A 24,298-nucleotide genomic window follows, 5' to 3' on the forward strand; every position below is an offset into this window, starting at 1 on the left:
TCTAACCAGTCACACCTCTGAATCATCTCGGGGTTCCCTGACTTCCTAGCTTTCTCTACCCTCCAGCAGTGATGCCGCTTCTCCCAATCATTGTCAGGGGTTTAAGTGCCATAGTCAAAAAGAACCTTATTATCTACCTGCTCCCCCAGCTTCTCTCTGAGTGACACACCACCCACGCCTCCTCCTCACGGCTTTCCTCCTCCCATGGCTCCCAGAAGGAATGTGAGGAGCAGGAGAGGGAGCCCAAGGCTACCCTCGCCTGAACCCCGAAACGACGAGGCTTTAAGACCCTTATTCACCCACTGAGTCTATGCCCTGGCCGTTCTGCCAATCCCCGCCGCGCGCTGCGGGAGTATAAGCCAGCCCTGCGCTGCGCTTCCAGCTGCGTCTGCCCGAGCGCGGCACGTGCTCCCGGCGCTGGCGCGAGAGAGCGAGCGCCACCGCCGCGGGCCCCGCAGCCGTTCTGCCTGCTGTCACTGCTGCCTCCATCGCCGACACTAGCGCTCCAGCTGCAGCCAAGGCCGCTACGAGAGCGCAGGAAGCCCTCGAGGAGCGGCTGCCTGGGGGCGCAAGGCTCAGGGCGCGCACCTGGTAAGCACAGCGCCTTTTTCTTTCTCTTGGCTGTGGTTACCACGGATATAGGATACCGCTGGAGCCCCTCCCCCAGTGCAGGGATGGAGAGCGATCAAGCAAGGGGCGGGAGCTGGGGCTAAAAAGACCCAGAAGGGCAAGTGGTGGGCAGGTGGAGGGCTGGTAGAGCCAGGAACGGTACGAGGTCCTGCAAGTTTAGAAAAGTCACCCTGCAAGGACGTGTGCTGTGTGAATCAGACATAAATTTAAGTCAGGAGCTTGGGCTACCGCGGCATCGCTCCAATGGGAGGTTTATGAAGATCATTTTGCTTTTATTTGCATAAGTGAGGGATTTAAGTGGGCTTGTTTCCATAGAAAACGAACTAAAAAAAAATCAGAGGAGGAAAAAATAAAGATCCGAGCCAAAGGATACGTTTGGATCTCTCTCTCTCTGTGTGTCTGTCTCTCTCTCTCTCCCTCTGTGTGTGTGTGTGTGTGTGTGTGTGTGTGTGTGTGTGTGTGTCTGTCTGTCATGCCAATATATGTGCACGAAAGGCAAGGATTTAGGAAGGGAGATGGCCTGCTCTATCTTTGAGCCCATTAGGTGTTTGGGGGAGCTAATAAGAGCAGTTGCTGGTGCTTCACCCCAGAAAGAGGCAGCGAAGAAGGGACCCGATTGGGTGTAAATGTCAGTGTTCCATTTCTAAAAGGACTACAGTACTAGGAGGGAGAGGTTTTCTGTAACTGTGGATCATGTAAAGATGGTACACCTGCAACTCTGGACCTATAAACTCAAGTTCATATACTCCCAGTGGAGCCAGGAAGACATGTTTACTCTTGGTTCCTTTATGGAACTTTGGCAAAGAATAATCTCTCTTTCTCTCTCTCTCTCTCTCTCTCTCTCTCACACACACACACACACACACACACACAGGGGGAGGGAGAGAGAGAGAATACGAAAGAAATGAATAGAGGGAAGAGAAGGGAGCTGAATATGACTGAATAGGCTGAGTGGGGTAGTAGAAGCAACAAAAACAGAGTGATCGGGTTTGGCATCACTGCGTTCATTCAGTTCTACCCTAGGTAGTTCCTGGGCTGATCTCTAGAGAAACATGACCTTGAACAAGCCGCTTAACCTTCATGTCCTCAGTTTCTCTACTGAACAATGTAGAGGATCTTCTGCATTTGGGGACATGAAGGTCCCATGCAGTAGTGTCTATGTATGTGTTTGAAGATCTGCATACTAAGAAGTAAGAACACTCATAAAATATGGATAAAGGAAGCTTTGGGGGATTCTTCCTCAAAGTACTAAAGGCAGTTGGCAAGATCCTGACTGTGCTGTTGGGGTGATGCATGCTGAGTGGTCTGTGGAAATGAGTGAGGAAAATCCAACCTCCAGCCTGCAGTTCAGTGAACTTGGAGTTCTGAGAGCTGTTTAGAAATGTTCAGATCCAGAGACCTAAAGTCATATGCTATTTTTTTAGTGTTTTATTATTTATTTATTTATATTATACTTTAAGTTCTAGGGTACAAACCTGCACGTTGTGAACAAGTCATATGCTATTTTTAAGGTTACCATTGAGGAAGAAGTTTTGGTGGCAAGGAAAATAAGTGCCAATCCAGTTTAAAGATTAGGTAGTCAGGGCAGCAAGAAGAAGGGTTTAGAGTAAAACATAAATGCAATGTAATCTGGGCAGAGGGGTTAGGAAGAAGATAGTGGATATTCCTCCTGAGACAAGGATGTCTACACTCCTAGGAGACAACTGGGACCTACCATGTCCTTGACACTCCTTCCACCTGTCTGAGGAAGGCACAGGTGCCCTTTCTCACTCAATACAGGCTTATTCTTAGAATTTAGGGATTTGTATCCCAGGTGCTGAGATATGACGGTAAACATGTGAAAACTAAGTCCTGGGAGTGCCTCCAACTCCCTTGCCATGTGAGCATCTGTTTGCAGAGCTGGTCTACTCATCCAGATTCACCCAGGAGTCTATGTTCCTAAAGGAACTCACTGTGCCACTTGGTGGCACCAAAAAGTTGCGCAAAGAACTCTGTTCTCTATAAATACAAACTACCACCCCTCCCTCCTCCGCTCTCTCCCCTTCCCCCCATCCCCCCTTTCTCAGTAGCGGGGAGATTGCCGCACACGCCGCCCTCAGCTCGGCTGTTCTGCGCACGCTGAGCGGAGGGAATGAGCTTGAGATCATCTTGGGGGGGAAGCTGGGGACTGGAGAGGCCGGCTCTGCCCCGCTGATCCCCGTGGCCCAACTTTTCGGGGGGCTAGCTAGACCGAGTCTCACTGCTCGCTGCGCAGCCAACAGGGGGGTAAGCTTGATAAGTGTCTGTGTGCCCAAGTGTCCCCTGGCCAGAGAAGGGTTTAGGATCTATAAGCTTGCTGAGTAGCTCATAGTTTGGTTTGGGGGAGGGGGACGCGGGTGGAGCAGGGGTGGCCAAAGCCGACAAGATTCAAGTCTGTTCCATTTGCGAACAGCCTTAATTAAACCTGTTGGGGAAAAAGGCGCGAGCAATGGGGTGAAGGAGGGAAGAGCTGCAAGGGTTGAAAAGGAGATTCTGCATGCCTTCGCATCCGAGTTCCCGCTCTCTAAGGCCAGGTGCGCGTGGTTTCGAATGCAGAGTGTGCTCCCGCAAAACACCCGAGGGCTCGGAATTGTGAGAAGCAAAGGTGGAGAGAGAAAGAGGACGGAGAATTGCTTTTCAATAGATCGGTTAGCGGCCGCATCGTGGCGCCTGCTGCAGGAAGAGGGGGGACAGCGGGTGGTGCTGAAAGCACATCTCTTTCACTCAGGCTATATTGCCTCTCTTTGAACACCAGCCTGAGCCCTCCCGCTCTTTCCTCTTCCATGGATTTATCTTTCCCCTCGAACACAAAGCCTGCTAGTTATCCCACGGCGGGAGCATGAGCGGCATGCCAAGGAGGAAGCCCAGGCTCCAGCGACTTAGGGAAGAAAACCCAGGGCAGGCCCACGAGGGCGGAGGCTAGCCGGTGGCTAGCCGGTGTCCCGAGCCTAACGTGCGTTAGGACCTCTCCAGGGATGTGACAAGTCCACCTGGAGGGCTCTTTCACCTGGTACTTGAATTTACAGCTGCCCTCATTTCCTTTCAGAGGAGTTGCTGTGTGGAAGGGAAATTTAGGAGAGGATAACAAGTGCTTGTGCTTATTTAGACACAATCTTGATGCTGCCTTAGCTGGACTGTAACATCGAGTAACCAGGCAGATAGGGTCTCCAATACTTCACTTTTTCAATAAGAAATTGATACAGACCAGTGAGAAGGCAGCTTCTCCTTTTCACCTTCTTCTCCATTCGCTACATGGTATTTTATTGTTCAGAGTTTCTCAGGACAAAGCTAGAGCTAATTTGTGTCTCTAATCCTGGGTACTGGCCATTTGAAGCAGCCAAAGGTGCATTGACCAGGACTACGTGCAGCCCTTCCTCCAGTAGGACATAGCAGGGGTTTTCTGTGGAAGCCTTAGTTGCATGACATTCTAGTGTCAGCTGTGGAGTGTTCAGGTATGCTGCCTCTTGTTAGGTGTGCTTTTTGCTGTTTTCTTTATGGAGTGCAGGGAGGTTTCTTCTTTAATTTCTCAGTTACCTCAATGTGATTACACGTGTAAGAATCGATTGTGGCTATTTCTGTCCTTTATGCATGTTTATTCCCATTTAAAAAGGCCATTGATTTGTGACTTGAAAATACTGCGTCCTGAACTCATTGGGTTAGTAGTGTGCGTCCCATCAAATTTCCAGCCTTCTCCCCGTGAAATCTTGTCAGCACTCTGGACAGATCTTTCAAGTTTCTTAGGAGAAAAATGTACATGGCACTTCCTAAATAACAGCTTCTCTTAAGAGAAAAAGCTTTCCCTAGTCATTTACACTCCACATGACAAAACATACAATCTAGATATTTTAATTGCACCCCCTAGAGGTTTGTGCTATCACACGGGAATGTTTTGGCTGCGGGTTATACACTCACAAAAAGCCCAAACTCTTCAGTGTTCACTTATGAAAGGATATGTCGAGATTATTTGGGAGAGGGAGATGGCATTTGAATAATACAAGTTTTTCACTTTACTTCCATAGGTAGACACAGGCCTTTACTATCACTTTATAGTATACCTTATGGACATGATCACAAACACCCAGGGGGAAATTGAAAAATTCACTCATATCTATTATATCCAACCAGCACAAACTATCCAGACTTTGGGAATACTTGATTAACTACCTACCATTTTTAATTTTGGTTCTGATTATTAACATTGTTGTCTTTCATGATAAAATGACTTACCTCATTAAAGATGCTCACTTTTGTGACTAAAGCATTTTAATAATTCTACTTTTCTTATTTTTTTCCAAAACCCATGTAATATTTTATAGAAGTCTTACTATATTGTCTTTTACAGAATGATCATTTTGGTTAGAGAAACTAAATTTAGTGTCAATAAAAGGTAGGTGGTACTACAAGTAGAAAATGTGAGATGAGGTTGATCATTAAAAGTATCATATTTATTTGTATACCAATTTTATCCCAGGTTTTCTATCCTCATGGGATGAAGACAGAGCTATATCCAAATATTTTATCTTACACATTCTTATTGTATTATATATATGTACATGTGAGGTACTTTTATGTATATCTTGATATAGATAGATAGATCATGTATAAACCAACTTTATAAAATATTAGATACTACCTTTTATATATATCGATATATATATATATGTTATATGATAAAGCTGATTTGGCTGGTTTAGAGGTTGGATATATTGAAGATGTATTATTACAAAGCAGGAAGATTCTGCAGTTTAGAAATATGTGTTATGTGTTATATTCATATTCAGAGAAATATTAATTCTAGTCGTTTTAGTCAGTGAGTGACGCTTAGGAGAACATAAGAAGACATGAGCATCAAGAGAAATATTTTTAGTGCATGATGTATTTAACCCAAGAAAAGAAACTTCAGTTTTGAGTTTTGAATTTTCAATTATTTGTAAATCAGATAATATCTTGATATTCCTTTATCTTAGTTGTTTAAAATGTGTTTCTAAGAAACATGAAGGCATAGCCTTGCTTTCATTTCCTTTAAATTCATAGGAGATGAAAATCTATATTTTACCTGTCTGAGTCATATTTTAACTATATATAACTTTTGTCAGAAGGGCCACCAGGCAAAAGTCTTGGTGCAGCCTTATCCCTGCTCTAATAACTACTATTTATTAAGCACATCAGGCATCATGCTAAGTGGTAGGTATGTTATTTTATTTAATTATATCAACAATAAAAGGCATTATTTGTTTTTCCTTTTCAGTTATAAAAACTAAGTTTTTTATTCTACTGTCAAAGGACACTGCATAGTTTATGCAGTGTTCACTGTGGGTCACTTTATTTTTATTTGTGCAATTAATTCATTGTACTCATTCAATAACATGTACTGCTATAACCCATCCTCCATTTTGAAGATAAGGAAACATATATTTCATTCATATATATTTGTGTGTGTGTGTATATATCTTTTACCATATATGTAAAAGAGAAAAATAATGGAAATATATATACATGCATATGCAAAAGAGAGAGATTTGATTTGTTTGGCACTAAAACTTACCCTGTTTCCATTGTATTGAGCTGCTTTACTCTGTGGTGTGGCTAAACACTAAACATTATGGGATTATTTTATCGTGGTTTCCAGTGAGTTGTGGTATGATTGGAAGTACAGGTTCTAGCTTCAAATTGCCTGGGTTTGAATCTCAGCTTTGTGGCTTACTACTTGTGTGACCTGAGGCAAGTTACTTAAATTTATGTACCTCAGTTTCACTATTTTCAAATTGGGAGATGGGTTATAGCAGTACATGGCATCAAGTGAATATGATGAATTAATTGCACAAATTAAAAAAAAAAAACAATAGGTGCAGAAAACCACCATGGCACACATAGACGTATGCAACAAACCTGCACATTCTGCACATGTATCCCGTTTTTTTTTTTAGAAGACATAAAGAGAAAAATAAATTAAAAAAATAAAGTATCTGACCCATAGTGAACAGAGCATAAACTATCAATCCTACCCAGGCCTTCGGACATCGAGTTTTCTGCATTTCCTATGTTATTACATTTAATGTTCAACTGCCCTATGGGTTGTGTTTTATTTTTATTTTATGATTTTAATGATAAAACATAATACCAACGTAGATTAAATAACTTGTCCAATGTCCCACGGTACAAACAAAGGTGACAAAGCAGGTATTTAAATCTAGGCTCATCTGATTTCCAAACTTTTACTTTTATGATACTGACCTACAGCTTACATACATATATCAATTTTTTTGAATTCTACTAATTTTGAGTCAGCAGCCCTTCCTCAACAAGGAAATGTGCAAATATTTATTTTTCTCATATATTCAAGAATATTTAAAAATAAACATGCAAATGCTTGAAGATAATCAGAAATCAAAATAATACATAATTGCTATCTCAAATATCTCCTTTTTTAGTCAGACTGTAGAATAAGTGTAAAAGAAAGACTTAGATGCAAAATATATATTTTATGTATATATGATTCTATTGGTCTTGCAAATATATCAGATTAGAGAAAAATTATCTAATGATTAGTTCTTTACAATAATGCTGGTTCAGGCCATGGGTTTTAAAATTTTGAGTATAAATGTTCTGAGGAAAATGAAAACTTATAATCACAATGATAATAATGGGCACTTTAATAATGCAACCTTCTTACATTCATTATATTTTACAGAAGAATAATCAAAAGTATTTTTTAAAAAAGTTTGTCTAAATGCATAGTAATGTGGAATTATTCAAACACATGGAAGTAAATAATACACTATTATATCATTTGTTTAAAAATAAATAAAATTTTGAAAAATCAACGTGTAAATTACTTTATAAAGTTATCGTTATTGTTGTAGTCTTGTTAAAATTATAATAAACTTTGCATTTCATATCAAAAGCAGCCTTTGAATTTGGGAAGTATATTGTAGGATACTCTCCTCACATTCATTTCTTGTAATTTGTGATACTTAGAACTACGCATATTTAATGTAAGGTAATATCAATCTTGACTCTTACAGCTTAAATTTGTCTTTCTCAAATTGAAATTTCTACCTTTTCAACAAGATAATACAGACTAATAACTACGTAAACATTGAGAAAGGCAAGCCTATTTCAACCTTCTCTCCTTAGCATTACTTGGAAGTTTCAGGTAGAGAATTTGTAAGACTGATGTGTCCAGATGATTGGCTCTTAGGTATGCTCTTCTTTCATGATTATGTCGACCTTGCCAGGATTAACTTTCATGTAAATTAGTGTTTTTCAACTGGAAGTGACTTTGACATACAGGCGACATTTACTAATATCTGAGGACAAATTTGTTTATCAGAGCTGGGAGGGGATGGCATTGTCATCTAGTGAACAGAAACCAGGGGTGCTGCTAAACAACCAACAGTGCACTGACAACATCTGCCCACAGCAAAAGATTATCTACTCCAAAATGTCAATAATGCTCAGGTTGAGAAACCCTTGTCTAAATGATGCTAGGAAACAGAGTTCCCTATATTTACTTGATTTGTTTGTATGCTTTCTGATGAATTTATGTACATTACATAAAAATTTAATGGAAAGAGATTGTGCCACTGCACTCCAGCCTGGGTGACAGAGCGAGACTCTGTCTCAAAAAAAAAAAAAAATTTAATGGAAAGCAGTATCTCCAAAATACTTTTCAATCAATGCATAAGGTTTGAATAACTAATTCATTTGTTTTTTGGGGGGAGACCTCATCATTTGTTTATTAAGTATGGGCTTTGGAGCCAAATGCAGTTGGATTCATGTCCTGGTTCTACCATTTATTATAGGTTTGATACTTTGGAGAAGATTCTTGACCTCTAAACTTCGATTTCTAGAGGTAGTAACATAGGTAGTAATTATACCTACCTTACAGGGTTATTGTGAGTCTTACATTAAATAATTATTATACATTATTTAACAGAAAGAAGGCACTTTATAAATATTATCTATTAATAAGTAAGTGGAGATCAAGTTATAGAAATGTAAAACCACTGTCTCAAGCATTTAATTACAGATAATATATAAATAATGCTTTACAGTCTTCAGAGGTATACCCCTAATAACAAGAAATCAGCTGAAGGCTGCAGAATGGGTAAAAGTCTAAAATCCCTGCTTTATAATTAAACTGAGACTAGTTAACAGTGGATTGCATCATTTTTATTGCTTTGCTGCAGTAGGCTGTTCCAGGTCTTCATAGACTACTAAACCACTTGTTTAAATGATTTACAGTGATTTAGTGAGCTCTATTGAACTGCCAGAACTTTTAAATTAATGGATAAAATTACAGATTTCATCTTTGTACAGTAGTGTTTTATGGCCCTTTTTTGTCGAGGGAGTTTCAGTTAAAATATGGCCTATACTTTGTGGGGCTAAACAGTGGGGATGCTGCATTTTCTTGTTTACAAGGTCACAAATGTGTGATTGAGATAGTAATGACAATGGAGATTTCCTCAGACTACAGGGTTCTCTGTATCATCGCACCTCAGACTGTCTCTTATCTATGGTATGCACTTGTTTTCAGAAAAATATATCAGATGCGTTGATGGCATATGCAATATTGACACCCTTGACTGTTTGTGATGAGGCCACTGATCAGGCAGAAGAAATCATTTTGGTGTTTATGTCCTGAGCTGTGTGATTTGCTTGTGTGGAGATTAAGTTATATAAGAGACATCTGTGCCAGAAAGATGGTCAGTATTTTAGAAGATTGTGGAAAATAAAGGACAATGTGAGCTGTGAATCTGATTATAGTGTAGATTGCAATTTATGGCAAAGTTTTTCCATCAATATCTCTTTTTCATATTCATTTAGGATATCACATGAGAGTGTGTGGTTACCTGATGCGAAATACTTTTGTATATATTTAAAATATGTCTATTGTTTTCTATAATGTGCTAGTAATTAATTTACTCTGCTAAGGACCCAGAAATATAACACTGAGTAAAGCATACTTTTGAAAATAGGTACTTGAACTAATATACTAGATAATCAAACTATTAAGGCATTTACTCACTTTTTAGTGAATTAAATGTCACCATATTATTAGAGTGTAGATCATAACATTTTAAAAGCTTTTTTATCATTACAAGAATTAATGCCTCCCCATTATCTATAGGATAAACCTGCACATTTATTTCTACTGACATATTATCCCCACCATCTAAAAGCTATAACCTAAAGAAAATAATTTATTTTACCTGAGACTTTGTTTCCTAATATAAGAAATTGGGGTTCTTAGACATTTCTAGAAGTATTATTTTTAGATAGATATGAGATCAAGAATGAAAAAAGGCTCTTTACACTGAAAATAAAGTATTATGGTATTTTTCTTTGTCTTTTCTTTTACTAGACACCTGTTAAAATAATGAATGAATCTTGTGGTGAGGTTGCACAGGAGAAATCTCACCACAAGGAGAAATGGCCTTACTCAGGAACTTATACAGAAGCAAGAGAGAGTAGATCCTCACAGAAAGAATATTGGATAGTTCTCAGAATTGATGATGTTAATGAGACAGATCTTGGAGTGAAGTTGATATCATCTTTTATATCCTACATCCATCAGTTGTAAACTATGAGAAACATTTATGCCAGAAATATAATCTTTAAATAATTGTGCTACAAAGATACTTTCAAAAGCAAGCAAAATGCAACATTGTTTATGATATTAAGACAAATCTATAAATAACCTTAATATCTAACAATAAGGAATAATTAAATATTGGTACACACATATAATTGAATGCCATGCAACTGATAAAATTAAATAAATGTTCTAAATGTGACTCTTGGCTCTGCTACTACCCACTTGCTTGGGAATCTTGGCCAAGCCTCTGTATCTCTCTGAGCCTCAGTTCTTTCTCTGTAAAATGTGCATACATAACTTTTTTTACAGTTTGTATGACAGCTAAATGTCATTTCATGTGAGATTCTTAGCAAAGTGAACAACACATGGTATGCCCTCTGCATATTTTAATTGTTGTTATAATTGTCCCCATCATCCAAATGAACTGATATGAAAGATATTTATATTATACAAAGAAAAATATGAGAGATTTCATATTAAAATTTTATTTAAATAAAAAATATAAAAGATTATAAGCTTAGAAAATTATATAAGAGCTGATACCAAGTTGTAAACTATGATTAAAATTGTGTTTTGAGTGACATTTTGTTGAATTCAAGTCCCCGGTCTGCTATGAATCATTTGCTTTCCATGGATTTCAGTTAAATGGAATCATCTCCAGGGCCCTCTCTAGTTTTATGTTGCTATTTTCCTTAAACATCCTACAATATTAGCTTGGTAATGAATACTATAAGAAAGTATAAATAAAAAATTGCCATGTGAGCTTGGAGGATAGTGCAAACACTGCCAGGTGAGGGATATGGTAATAATTTAGGAAGGGACTATTTTTAAATATTAGTTCATTCAATACTCACTAAAACTCCTTGGGGTAGGTACTGCTGTCACTCCAATCGCCAATAAAGGCATGAGGCTCAGAGAGCCTAAATGCCTAAGGACACACCGCCGATAAATGGCTGTGCCAGGATTCAAATTCAGGTCATTGGACTCCAAGCCCATGCTCTTAACAACTCTGCCATGAAGACCATTGGAACAACTGCATATCAGGGATAAGAAGCAGCATGTGCAAAGCCATTGGAATAAACAGTGTATACTTGGACAAGAGCCTAACTTGACTAGTAGGCTCCCAAGGAGGAATGGATGGAGGGAGATAAGGTCTCAAGGGAGAAAGTTGCAGAAATTTAGAAAGCATATCCCTCAGTTCCAAATTAAAAATAATAATGATAGTAAATATGTTGTATTACTATATTTATAAATTTAGAAAACACAGATGAAGACAAGAAATAAAATTAAAAGTACTATATTTTTACTACCCAGAGAACACTCTATTAACGTCAATGTATATGTTTCCAGTCTTTATGTATGCATACATGCCCAACCAAAATATTTCTTGAGAAAATCAAAGCATACCGTCCCTTTATTTCTGCATGATACAATATGAATACTTCACATTTTACTGCTTCTCTCTCCTCACTTCACAAAAGGAAGTTTTTATTCAAAAAATTATTCAGTCTCCTTTGCTGATTATTCCTTACCATTGAACCTTGGAATTCCCTGGGGCACAATCTCTGGCACTAGTTTCTTTTCTTTTTCCACTTCCTCGGTGATTTAATCCAGTTTCATGGCTTACAAAAAGGACTTCTGTATACTCACACCTTCCACATTTTATCTCCTGTTCAGACCTCTCTTCAGAATTCAGCCCCTTACATCCGCCTGCTCATTCAATGATCTCTTCTTGAGTTTCTAGTATGTGCAACTTGATATATCAAAATTGAACTTAACATTGTTTTGTTGTTTCCATCCACATCTTTGCCACAGCATCCTCCACCACAGCCGATGCAACTCCATCCTTTTTGTGTTCGGGCTGAAAATCTTGGCGTCCTCATTGATTTTTCTCTTTCTCCGACATCCCAAGTCAGCTCTAATAGCCAATTTGTTCACTCTACCTTCAAAATATATTCAGAATCCCAGCAGTTCTCACCACTTGTACTTACCGTATCTCCAGTCCAACCACTGTCATTTGTCTCACCTAAGTTAGTGCAAATTTCCTAATTGCTCCTCATTTTCTGCCTTCGTGCCCTTATTCTTGTTAAAATTTAGGTAGAATGTGTTCCTCCTCTGTTGGAATCCTCCCAGAAAAACGTTCTCATGAAATGTTAAAGTCAAAGTCTTTTAAAGTCCAAACAGGCTCAACATCACCACATTATCTCTTGTTCTCCACGTCTTCCTTTCTCTGCACTTTAACTTTTCTACAGCCACATGAGCCTGTTTGCTACTCCTCAGCACACTAAACATTAAGTCTGTCTTAGGGACTTTGTATTTGCTTTATCCTTTACCTGCAATGTTGTTTTTCTAGAGATCTGCGTGACTCATTCCTTTAATTCTTTTAGCTATTTACTCAAATGTTATTTTTTCAGTTTATGCTTCTTTCGCCACGTTACTCAAAATTTCCTATATCTCTGGCACTTTCTATACTGCTTCACTGCATTTTGTTTTTTTGCTTTTAAACACTCACCACCATGTAGCACACAATATTTTAGGTATTTATTTTGTTTCTTTTTTTTTTTTTTTTTTTTTTTTTTTTTTGAGACGGAGTCTCGCTCTGTCACCCAGGCTGGAGTGCAGTGGCGCGATCTCGGCTCACTGCAAGCTCCGCCTCCCGGGTTCACGCCATTTTATTTTGTTTCTTGTCTGGCAAACCCTCTTAGAGTATAGGCTCCATAATGATGTGACTTTATATCTATTTTGTCCATAACTGGATCCTTGGGGCATAGAAGGGTGTGTTACTCAGTAAACATTTATAGGAAACACATGAGGGATGCTGATAGATTTGATGTATTTCTTTCAGGTCTATTTGGAATTTATACTCTATGAATTTCTTGTATTTTAATTGCACATAAGATGACTTTCTATTTAGCCTTATAATAATCTGAGTAATAGCACAATTCTTTTGTATTCCTATATCATAACTTTTTAAAAGTATATTCCAGGTATCTAAGTTCATAGCTAATATCTGCCTCATCAGATTATGAAGCAGTAATTGCTTCATAATCTGATAAGCCATAATTTGGGGTGGATATCCAGGCAATGTAAATACACTTGTACTAGATAACCTACACACTGTACCTTTTGTATCTCTATGAGCTGAATCATCTTTTCCCTGGAATGCTCTTTACTGTACAGTTTGAAAGGTGACTCCTGTAAGATTCTGTATCTCTTGGATGTTCAAATTGGGTCTGGGTGGCCCTTCTTGTTTTCATGGACATTGGTAATATCTTTTATTTTTTTGGTAGGAAGGGGCTGTGAGGCAGCAAGGAATAGTTAAAACAATGTGTTATAAAGTCAACAGGCATAGACATAAATTCTAGCTCCATTATTTTCTAAGTGATCAGCTAGTTTTTAACTTATCAAAACATATTACATCATTTGTAAAATGAAGGTAATAAAATAATACAGTTCAAACATCCCAAATTCAAAAATTAAAAATCTGAAGTGCTTCAAAATTGCAGGATGTTTGAGTACCCATGCGATACTCAAAGGAAATTCTTATTGGAATATTTCCAATTTCACATTTTAGGATTTGGAACGCTCAAGCAGTAAGTAAGTATAATGTAACTATTCCAAAATCTGAAAGATTCTGAAATCTGAATTTTGGTCCTAAGCGTTTTGTGTAGGGGTTGTTCAACCTGTACCTACATTTTAGGGTTGTTATAAGGATTATTGGTATACATATGCCACACATACAGACACACTCAAAGACGTAGCCATTGTGTCAGAAATCTTCAGTGTATAGAATGTACATGGAATATAGTAAATATAGTATCTTCCATGTGAATCAGATACGTTTTTCTCTGAAATATATAAGCCTTGCATATGTCTTTAAAAATAAAGTACCTAAAATATTCTTTTTTGGCCTCTGTGACATCATTTACTCTCACTTTATCTTCTTACTTTTTGGGTTGACTCCTTTTCATAGCTGGCTTTTCCCAAATCTGGCCCCTCAGCAGAGCTTATTTTTTAGCTGTGCTTTTGCAACATTTATACTTCCTCTCCAGGCGATTTCATTCATTCTAAATATTTTATATATTGATGGCCCTCAATTTGCATGTCTAAACCAAAACTCTCCCCTGGGTCCTACCTTACATATTCACTTTCCTGTCTGACATCTTTACCTGGATACTTCCAAGGCATCTCAAATTTTGTATTTTCAAAAGAAGATCATTAATTTTCTTCTGCCCCTCACCTGTTTATGTGCTAGTCTATCCTATCTGTATTAATGCTGTCAAAATGCACTAGGCTCTCAAACTAGAAGCTAAGAGTAGACCCTGATTCCTCTCTCTACCTTACTACTCACATCTGGTCTATCAGCAAGTACAGTTGATTCAACTTGGAAAATATATCTGACTGTGACCACTTTTCTCCATATCTACTGTCACCAATCATAGAGAAGTCACCCTCATTTCTTGCTAGATTATTACAGGTTTCCTTATAAGATTTCTTCAACTGATTATCCAGGAAAATGAGCAGCCGGAATAATCCTTTGTAAGACTGAATTGTTCCAGTCATTTGCTTAAATCTCCTCAATGGCTTTCTGTTGTAATTAACATTATTTTTTTTTTTCTTGAGATGGAGTCTCACTCTCTCACCCAGGCTGTAGTGCAGTGGCACAATCTTGGCTCACTGCAACCTCCTCCTCCCAGGTTCAAGCGATTCTCCTGCCTCAGCCTCCTGAGTAGCTGGGATTACAGGCGTGCACCACCACATCCAGCTAATTTTTCTATTTTTGGTAGAGACCGGTTTCACCATGTTGGTCAGGCTGGTCTTGAAAACCTGACCTCAAGTGAACTACCCACCTTGGCCTCCCAAAGTGCTGAGATTACAGGCATGAGCCAATTCGCCTGGCCAACATTAAATTTTTTTTTATAAGAGCCTACAACATCCTACATGGCCTGGACCTTTATTGCCTTTCCATCTTCATCTCGTGTCATCATGCTTCCCATGTTCTTCATGTTCTAGGCATATTTTTTATGTGACTGGCTTTTTTTCATTCTTCTGTATATTTTTCTTTTTCTTTTTTTGAGACGGAGTCTCTCTCTGCCGTCCAGGCTAGAGTGCCGTGACGCGATCTCTGCTCACTGCAAGCTCCGCCTCTCGGGTCCACGCCATTCTCCTGCCTCAGCCTCCCGAGTAGCTGGGACTATCTTTTCTTTTTTTAACTTTAATTTTAAGTATTTAAAATTAAAAATTCAGGGGTACATGTGCAGGTTTGTTACATAAACTCGTGTCATGGGGATTTGTTGTACGTATTATTTCATCACCCATGTATGAAGTCAAGTATCCACCAGTTATTTTTCCTGATCCTCTATCTCCTCCCACCCTCCAGTAGGCCCCAGAGTTATACATGTGTTCTCATCATTCATCTCTGATTTACATGTGAGAACATGCAGTATTTGGTTTTCTGTCCCTGTGTTAACTTGCTAAGGTTAATGGCCTCCAGCTCTATCCATGTCCGTGCAGAAAACATGATCTCATTTTTCATGGCTGTATAGTATTCCGTGGTGTATATGTACCACATTTTCTTTATCCAGTCTATCACTGATGGGCATTTAGGTTGATTTTATGTTTTTGCGATTGTGAGTAATGTTGCAATGAACATATGTGTGCATGTGTCTTTATAATGGAATGATTTATATTCCTTTGGGTATATAGCCAGTAATGGGATTGCAGGGTTGAATAGTATTTCTGCAGTGGGAGTATAAATTAGTTCAATCATTGTGGAAGACAGCGTGGTGATTCCTCAAAGACCTAAAGACAGAAATACCATTTGATCTTTATTTTTCTTTGTATTCATTAGGTTTCAGCTAAAGTTACCATTTAGAATACCAATATGTAAGGCCCACAAGTATAGGGAGCTTGTATATTTTGCTCACTCTTGAATATTCAATTCCCAGGACAGAATTATAGCATATACATACCATAAATATTTGTTAAGTGAGTTAATGAATAGATGGGGCATGTTAGGTGCTCAATGAAAGATAATAATGATACTTGCCAATGTATATTATTACAGTTCTTTGTTACATTAGGCTCTTTCACTAAATAGTTAATAATTTTTTGTTAAATAAGTAACAAACCGCATAACTTCAAAAGGCAATATTTTAGTGTTTTAATATGTATACTGTATCTCAATATGTAGGGGTTTCATACAACAACTTAATAAAATGCATGGGATTGATATTTCAGCCACACGAGCCTGACAGGACACCAGGTCTCTCATATCGCTTTGATGTTCTTACATAAAAAATGAGTCGTGTTTTGTTATTTGTTCACTCACTAACATTCTGATTTAATAAGAAATTGTGCTTTCTTTAATTTCAGATATTTCTTTTTGTCTGCAATAGAATTCACATGACCATGAGAATAATTATTTTAGGTCTTGGGTCTAAGGAAAGTGAAAGAAAGGTTTGGTAATATTCAAATAACTTGCCAATGAAAAAACTAACATTAGTCTTCATTTCTTCCTCTGTGTCTACAATCCCAACTTTTGTACCAAAACTATATTTTTCTATATATTCCCAAATGTCTAGTTATTCTGGAACATCTGGTTATTTGATGAAATACTAAAAATTTTAGCTTTTGTCACTGTACAGAGGAAGAGGAAGACTTTCTCTGTTGCCATAGGAAACAGTAGAAGGAAATAGTGAAAATGATGGTAGGAGTGATTAGAAATGTAATTCAAGTTACATTCGTTTTGTGTCTGGACTTAACTTTTTATAGATTTGATGACCTTTGAAACCATTAGTATTCTTGTAAAAGTGCGATATTTACATACATTCCTGAAGAAACATCACCTGTTTTTGAAAGTCAGTGCTTAGAAAGTTAGTCACTTTAAAATAATTTGAGATCCTTGGCTGGCAGAGTTGATAAAAAAATAAGTCTCTTATACAATTCCCCTAAGTGATCAAATCACTAATTTGTCAGTTCTCTTTTACAAATTATGCTAGAATTTGACATAGAAAATTTGGGACAAAATTTCTTTCTTCCCAGGAATTTGAATTGAAATAGATGATGACATTCATAGCTATACTAAATTTCTACCTGGCAGAATAGTTCCATACATACATCCTTTTAGCCTTTGAGCCTTAGTGATGTGGAATTTTTTTCTGGATCAGGGCTAGAGGACTGATTACTGTGAATTTTATTACAAGACTCTGTAATTACTTTGAAGACTCTCTGGAGGACCAAGTAGGTTGCCAGAGAATTTTCTGTCCTCACGACCTAGCTACAGAATGCCCTTGAAAATTTAATAACAAAAAGATGTTGTTTCGAATATATATAGCGCTTTTTAATTTGTAAAGCATTTATTTCATTGATATCTTGTATTGATTCCCATAGGGGACAACCTAGCACATAGTATCCCCATTTTTCAGGTGAGCAAATTCTGGTACCGAGAGGTTAAACAGTTTACTAATACTTCTTAATATAAGAACAGGGATTGAAATGTGAATATTCTTTTCTCTAAAAATTGGTGCTAATTTGACTCTTCCTTGCTGCCTATTTGGGGGACATTGTATTCTATAATTTCTCAACCTTTTCCTTTCTCTTCTACAGTTTATTTAACATGAAACACCCACCTTTCTTCATTTGTTTTTGTTATATCTTCCACATCAATTAGATGCAATACTTATTTATTCCTGAGAAGATTATTCAACTTGCTTGACATTGTATTTGGAGAGAGAATATGTGGGGCATTTTTGAAAAGATAACTTTATTTTTGTAATTGCATAATAAATTACATGCTCAAGGCTAAAGATTTCAAAAGAAAAGAAAGCATAATGAAAATTTAACAACAGTTATCCACAGTTTCATTACCAAGAGATCACCCATGTTTAATATTCTGGGGTGCATCTTCTTGAAGTTTTCTGTTCATGGCATAGTTTTGCTTCTAGGATGCTCTGTCATCTCTGCCTGAGAGTACAGTACAGTTCTGCCTGCCACACATAAGATTTGGTTTTGTGTATTGCAGGTGAACAAATAAAGACTATTAATCTAAGCTAGGCAGGATCAAGAAGCTACATCAGCTGCTTCATCAAATCACAAAGGAAGCAGACAAAGGAAAGTTAGAAACGTTTTTGAATTATTTTTTGTTACCTGCATCATCAAAATGTTTTCTCTGCTAACATGGATTATAGAACTTCCCCAAACTAGTTGCACTTATGTTTGTTAAAGACCCATGTTATTTTTTTTTTTTCAGGTTTAGAAGATCATGACCACATGGATCATCTAACTAAATGGTACATGGGGACACAATGGTCCTTTAGAGAACACATCTGAATTGCTGGCTAATTTCTTGATTTGCCATTCAATGTAGGACATCACTTGTTCACAGCTATCGGAACCCTCCTGAATTTTCCCCACCATGCTATCTTTATTAGCTTGAACTCCTTTCCTAAAATGGTCCTTCTGTTGATCCTGTCAGTCTTACTTTTGAAAGAAGATGTCCGTGGGAGTGCACAGTCCAGTGAGAGGAGAGTGGTGGCTCACATGCCGGGTGACATCATTATTGGAGCTCTCTTTTCTGTTCATCACCAGCCTACTGTGGACAAAGTTCATGAGAGGAAGTGTGGGGCGGTCCGTGAACAGTATGGCATTCAGAGAGTGGAGGCCATGCTGCATACCCTGGAAAGGATCAATTCAGACCCCACACTCTTGCCCAACATCACACTGGGCTGTGAGATAAGGGATTCCTGCTGGCATTCGGCTGTGGCCCTAGAGCAGAGCATTGAGTTCATAAGAGATTCCCTCATTTCTTCAGAAGAGGAAGAGGGCTTGGTACGCTGTGTGGATGGCTCCTCCTCTTCCTTCCGCTCCAAGAAGCCCATAGTAGGGGTCATTGGGCCTGGCTCCAGTTCTGTAGCCATTCAGGTCCAGAATTTGCTCCAGCTTTTCAACATACCTCAGATTGCTTACTCAGCAACCAGCATGGATCTGAGCGACAAGACTCTGTTCAAATATTTCATGAGGGTTGTACCTTCAGATGCTCAGCAGGCAAGGGCCATGGTGGACATAGTGAAGAGGTACAACTGGACCTATGTATCAGCCGTGCACACAGAAGGTAAGTTTCCTTTGCATACATCGAGTATATATTATTATGCACTCAACAGTTAAAATTTCAGGTTTGGGAAGAGTAAACCATTCCTAATTATTTTGGATATTTTGAATTGTCTCAGTTATACCAGTACTATAAGAACAGACTGGACTGCATATATCTAGAGAGACATAGACTTAAACTGCAGGAGGGTGTATGTGGCCAATATTTGGTGAAATATAATTTTGTTTCAATTGTGAATTACATTATTTACTTCTGCTATACTGATGCTATATTATACTTCTGCTATAATGATTTTTTATATTCATTACTAAAGGTTTTTAAGTCTCTATATCTTCATTGAACACCTCACATTTTTGTCATTTCAAGATTGTTCTAGGTGCCTATTGTTTCTAATAGTTAAAGCAAGGTACACATAAATACACATAGGACTGAAGGTAGTAGCCAGTTCTAACCTAGGTATGTTGTTATAGAGAATTACCAAAAAGTTTAGTCTTACAGCTGTTTTTTCAGAAGAATTCATGGTCAAATCCAAAATGGAGATAAGAATAAATTAATTTTATCCTTGTATAGAAGATATTTGGGAAGTATAATTTTAAATAATTCAACATGTTTGCTTTAAAATTTATTGCTTCTTTTTTCTCCAAGAATAGTGAGGAAAGAAAAATCTGACTGATGTTTTATAACAGTGAATAATAAGTAGCCCTTTGTTTTTTATGGTGTTTTAAAAATCATTAGTTCTTGACCATGGCTGTTTGGAAAAAATTTGTTTTGACCTACAGAGGTTGTGACCCAAATGGGCAGACTCACTTGTTATGCAGATCTTCTTCTAGAAAAGCAAAATGTGTATATTAAACACTATAGAATACTGAAGAAGATACAAAATACTTTTTATAAATCATCGAATTATTGTATTGAGATTTTTAAAATTCTGCATTAACGTATCAATATGGTCCAAATATTTTGGTCTGGTAAAATGTGGAATTAAGTTACTAACCCCACTTCAGAGGTTAGGAATATATTTATGCAACACATATTATGCACAAATACATATGCAAGGCTCTCTGACAGTCCTGTGAAGGATAGCCATTTGTTTTCTATATCACAGACTTCAGTGGGATTGCATTCTGGCAAAGGAGATGAGGCACGCACAAATACTTATATAATCATAATTCAAGATGACATAATGTTACAAATCTGACTCTAAAGGAAATTGATGGAGAAAAAAATCACCTCCTCCTCTGTGGTTATGGGGGTCATGGTGGGAATCTTACAGAAGGAAATGGAATTTGACAATTGAAATTTAACAAGAAGAATACTGACAACTGGTGAAAATTAGCAGGGATGGCTTTCAGTGAAAAGCATAAGAAAATATGACTAGGTGAGAAAGTAAAAATGTGTTTGAAAAGGCCAATTATAAAGGTATGTTTTGGTTTGCCTCAAATAAATCATACATTTTATTAGGGACTACCTTCTAGCTTCAGAAGAGCAGGGCTTGGTCACAGTGTGGCAAATGCTAATTCAATTGTGCTCCAAGGGAAACTCTTAGTCATGACCTTTGGCTTTTACTAGTTTCAACTGTTGTTTTATCCTGAGTTCACCCCAATAGCAATCTAATAACCTAATAAAATAAGTTATGATGCATTCAAACAATGCATTATCATTTAGCTATTAAAATAAATGAGACACCCTATTAGGTAATGATTACAATTTCCAAGGTCATCTTAGGTGAAAAAAACAAGGGGCATTTCTGTATATATAATATTTTAGTTTTTCTAAAAGGGGTTTTTATACAAACAATTTGATTGATATTCATAGAATTGTTCTCAGAGAAGAGCAAAACTACTAAGAGTTGCTGCTTCTGAGAAGAAATCTAAGTTAAGAAATGAGGTGGAATATTTTTTGCATAATTTTTATATACATACACTTTAAGCTCTATATTAAATACATAATTTACCTACTGAAATATAACAATTACATGAAAACATTCTATTTGTGGGCAAACAAAAGACAATAGAAATTGCGATGCCAAATTCAGGCAAAATATTTAGGTTGTACCACCAGGATTCAGGAGAGAACAAACCTTGGAATTGGACATTCAAAGGTTGGAAGAAACACTCCTTTGCTTACTGTTTATGTGGTTGGGTCAAGAAATATTTATCTTGCTTTGATCCCAAGCAAGTATGTGGATAATGAGGTTATGTAGTGTTAAGTCGTATGATTTATCAGTACAAGAATGGCATGGTAGGAATTTTCACAAGGTGAAACTGACCTCCAGGATCAGAAAAGTGAGAGTCAGAGAGGATACAGCTTTGTTGGGTGCTGTGGGAACTCTCCAAGGTCATGCTTGTTTTTTTTTTTGCCGCTTGGTTTTTCAGAAAGTCTTGGTGGGATCTTCCATGAAATGATAGTGTCAGTAATCATCCAGTCTCTTTCTCTCACTGGGTTGAGGTCATTTTCTCTAGCATTAGGAGAATTAATCCCAGTACTTGTTAATTTATCTTCATAGTCTTATAATTATTCTCCTTTGTTCCATCGATATTCTCTTTCTTGAAGAGTAAGGAAATTTCCAAATGCTTTCACATGAACCATTAAGGTCTGTGAAAAGATGTGGTCCTATTTTCAAAAAACGTTTTTTCTCCTAATTGCCTATGTATTTTATACTTAAACCTAACCATACTGTGTCATGGGTACCACAAAATGTTCCTTCAGAAAGTGTATGTCATCACAGAATTCCAGAGGAGTGTACAAGGAAAACTGGGTTTCAGCTTCGATGTTAATCTCTTACACTTGCTATTTCCTGTGATTTATGACTTTAGTAGGCTGTGTGACTGGGTATGTACTGTGGCTTTTTCTATTACACAGAAATTATACCTAGAACTTCTAGGCAAAGAGATTCATAGTATAAAACAGAAGAAGAAAAAAAAAGAAAGCATTTTTTTAAAGAGCAGATCAAACTAGCTCTTCACCTGGGCAGAGGAAAGGAATATGCAATGACTCAGAAGAAAAGTAAAATTACTTCTTTTAATGGAGTCAGAACTCTGTCTGCACTAAGGAAATGTAAAGGGTGCTTTGCCTTAGTACTTTTGCAAACCTTGGTACATGTGCCCATGATGACACAGGATTGATGGTGCTTGCCTGTTTAGCAGTGTGGCAGATTGCATTGATGACTTCCACTAATGGTGCCTCTGTATTCACATCATTTGCTTTTGACTTGATAATTCCCTTTTACTTTCATGCAGCAGTGGCCTTCTGACTACTTTGACCAATAGCACTTGGTTGACGTGAGTACTTTCTTCCTAGTTTGTGTTGGAACCCTATCACCACCCTGTGAAGTATGAGAGCACCCAGGTTTTCCAAATGAGTGCATCTTAGACCAGTTGACCTCAAGCATGTGAGAGCATGCAATGCAGATCAACAAAATTGCTTTCCCAACCCACAGCTAATTGCAATCACATAATTGAGCCCAGCTGAAACCCTCAACATTACCCAGCTGACAATTATTGTGAGCAATAAAAAATGCCTTCAGGATGGAGTCCAGTATAAACATATTCATCCCTCTCACTTTAGTCTCTAACTTCCCTCCCCCCAAATAAGATACTACTGCTTAAATTTCAAAAGCAAAATGAAATAAATTAACATGCATTGATATTCTTGAAATTTGAATATGAAATAAAACACAATATATGCTGTGGGCAAGAAGGAATATTTAAAATGCTTTGCCCATACTTCTGTGGCTAGAGATGTGATAGTTCCCTTAAAGTCTGAATGTTTTAAATAGTTAAGCACTTGAATATATTTCATTATTATATTCTTTACCTTGATCTAGTTCAACTTCATTGAGAAAAGTAATTATTGCATTGTGTTTTATACAAAAAAATTTTTATATTGTACTTTCTGGGTGATTGACAGGATTTCACACTTCACTAGTTTTCCTGACTTTAGTTGAAAATCTACAGTATATCCACAGGGCCTATTAGAGTGCCCATCATATAACAGGTGCTCAAAGACTATTTGCTGAATAGAGGAATTTGTGTTAGTGAAGTATGTAGCTCACTATTTATGACTATATAGTATGTGGATCAATAGCAGGCACTTGTAAGTTTTTAGTTTTGCTTCTTTATAAAAACGAGGTGTCAAAATGACTCCGTTGAATAATTGTAAAATCCTGTTCACACTACACTTCATTTTTTGTTTTCACTGGTTCTTGAATTTATTATTTCTGTCTAATGACAGGAATGTTAATTTGCTACAGCAAAAAACAAATCAGTGATGTTCTGGGGAGATAAATGTACCAATAAATTGTACTGGTAGCATACATTATTAAAAATATTGTCTTCAGGTTAACCTAGAGATTGCAATTTCAGGTTGTAATATGACTTCCCATCAGTTATTTACTTAAAAATGTGATAACAATACAGCTTTGATTGAAGGACCTTCAGTATGATTCATAGTCTATATGCTTGTTCGGCTTCTAAAAAGTGGGAGTACACTTTTCCCATCTCAGCATTTCTACTAATTATCATTATACAATGCAACAATTTAGCTTGGAAAAATAATAAATGGCACTGTGGAAGCTACTGAATAATTTTTAAAAGGACTTTATTTTGTTTCTCCAGGAATTGAATAGTGATGAGAGTTAAAACAAATTTTGGGATGATCATGGTAATAATAAAGACACATAAATTACTCTTCATTCCATAGAATGTTAAAACTGTGTCTCAGGCCAGCATTTAATCTTCTGTATTTTACAGTTAAGGAAACTAAAATAGAAAGGTCACATAACTCTACCTTGCTTGTCAGATAATTAGTTGCAGAGTTGTGTCTTGGAGCTCAAGATTTCTGTCCAGAACTTGGTTTCCAAAACATTGCTGGAGATTATTAGGTTCCTTTTTGCCATTTTTCTAACTCTCCATTGCATTGCTTTTTTCGTTCTTCCTTTA

General features: G+C 37.4%; 1 protein-coding gene across 4 annotated transcripts in view; it reads left to right on the top strand.

Moving 5' to 3' along the window:
• The first annotated feature begins 371 nt into the window (after positions 1-371).
• The window catches only part of GRM5 (glutamate metabotropic receptor 5), a 579,659-nt gene continuing 555,732 nt past the window's right edge, over positions 372-24,298 (top strand). For 2 of the 4 annotated variants that reach the window (XM_030829702.1, XM_030829703.1), the window contains exons 1-2: positions 372-591; positions 18,501-19,361. In XM_030829702.1, the coding sequence (XP_030685562.1) occupies positions 18,701-19,361 (661 nt within the window). In that variant the 5' untranslated portion in view covers positions 372-591; positions 18,501-18,700. Of the gene's footprint in view, positions 592-2,694; positions 2,896-18,500; positions 19,362-24,298 lie in introns of those variants that run through there. The other 2 variants (XM_012502874.2, XM_003254505.3) reach the window with 1 other exon arrangement.

Source organism: Nomascus leucogenys, chromosome 15 (assembly GCF_006542625.1).
Source record: "Nomascus leucogenys isolate Asia chromosome 15, Asia_NLE_v1, whole genome shotgun sequence".
In the NCBI taxonomy this organism is placed as follows: Eukaryota; Metazoa; Chordata; class Mammalia; order Primates; family Hylobatidae; genus Nomascus; species Nomascus leucogenys.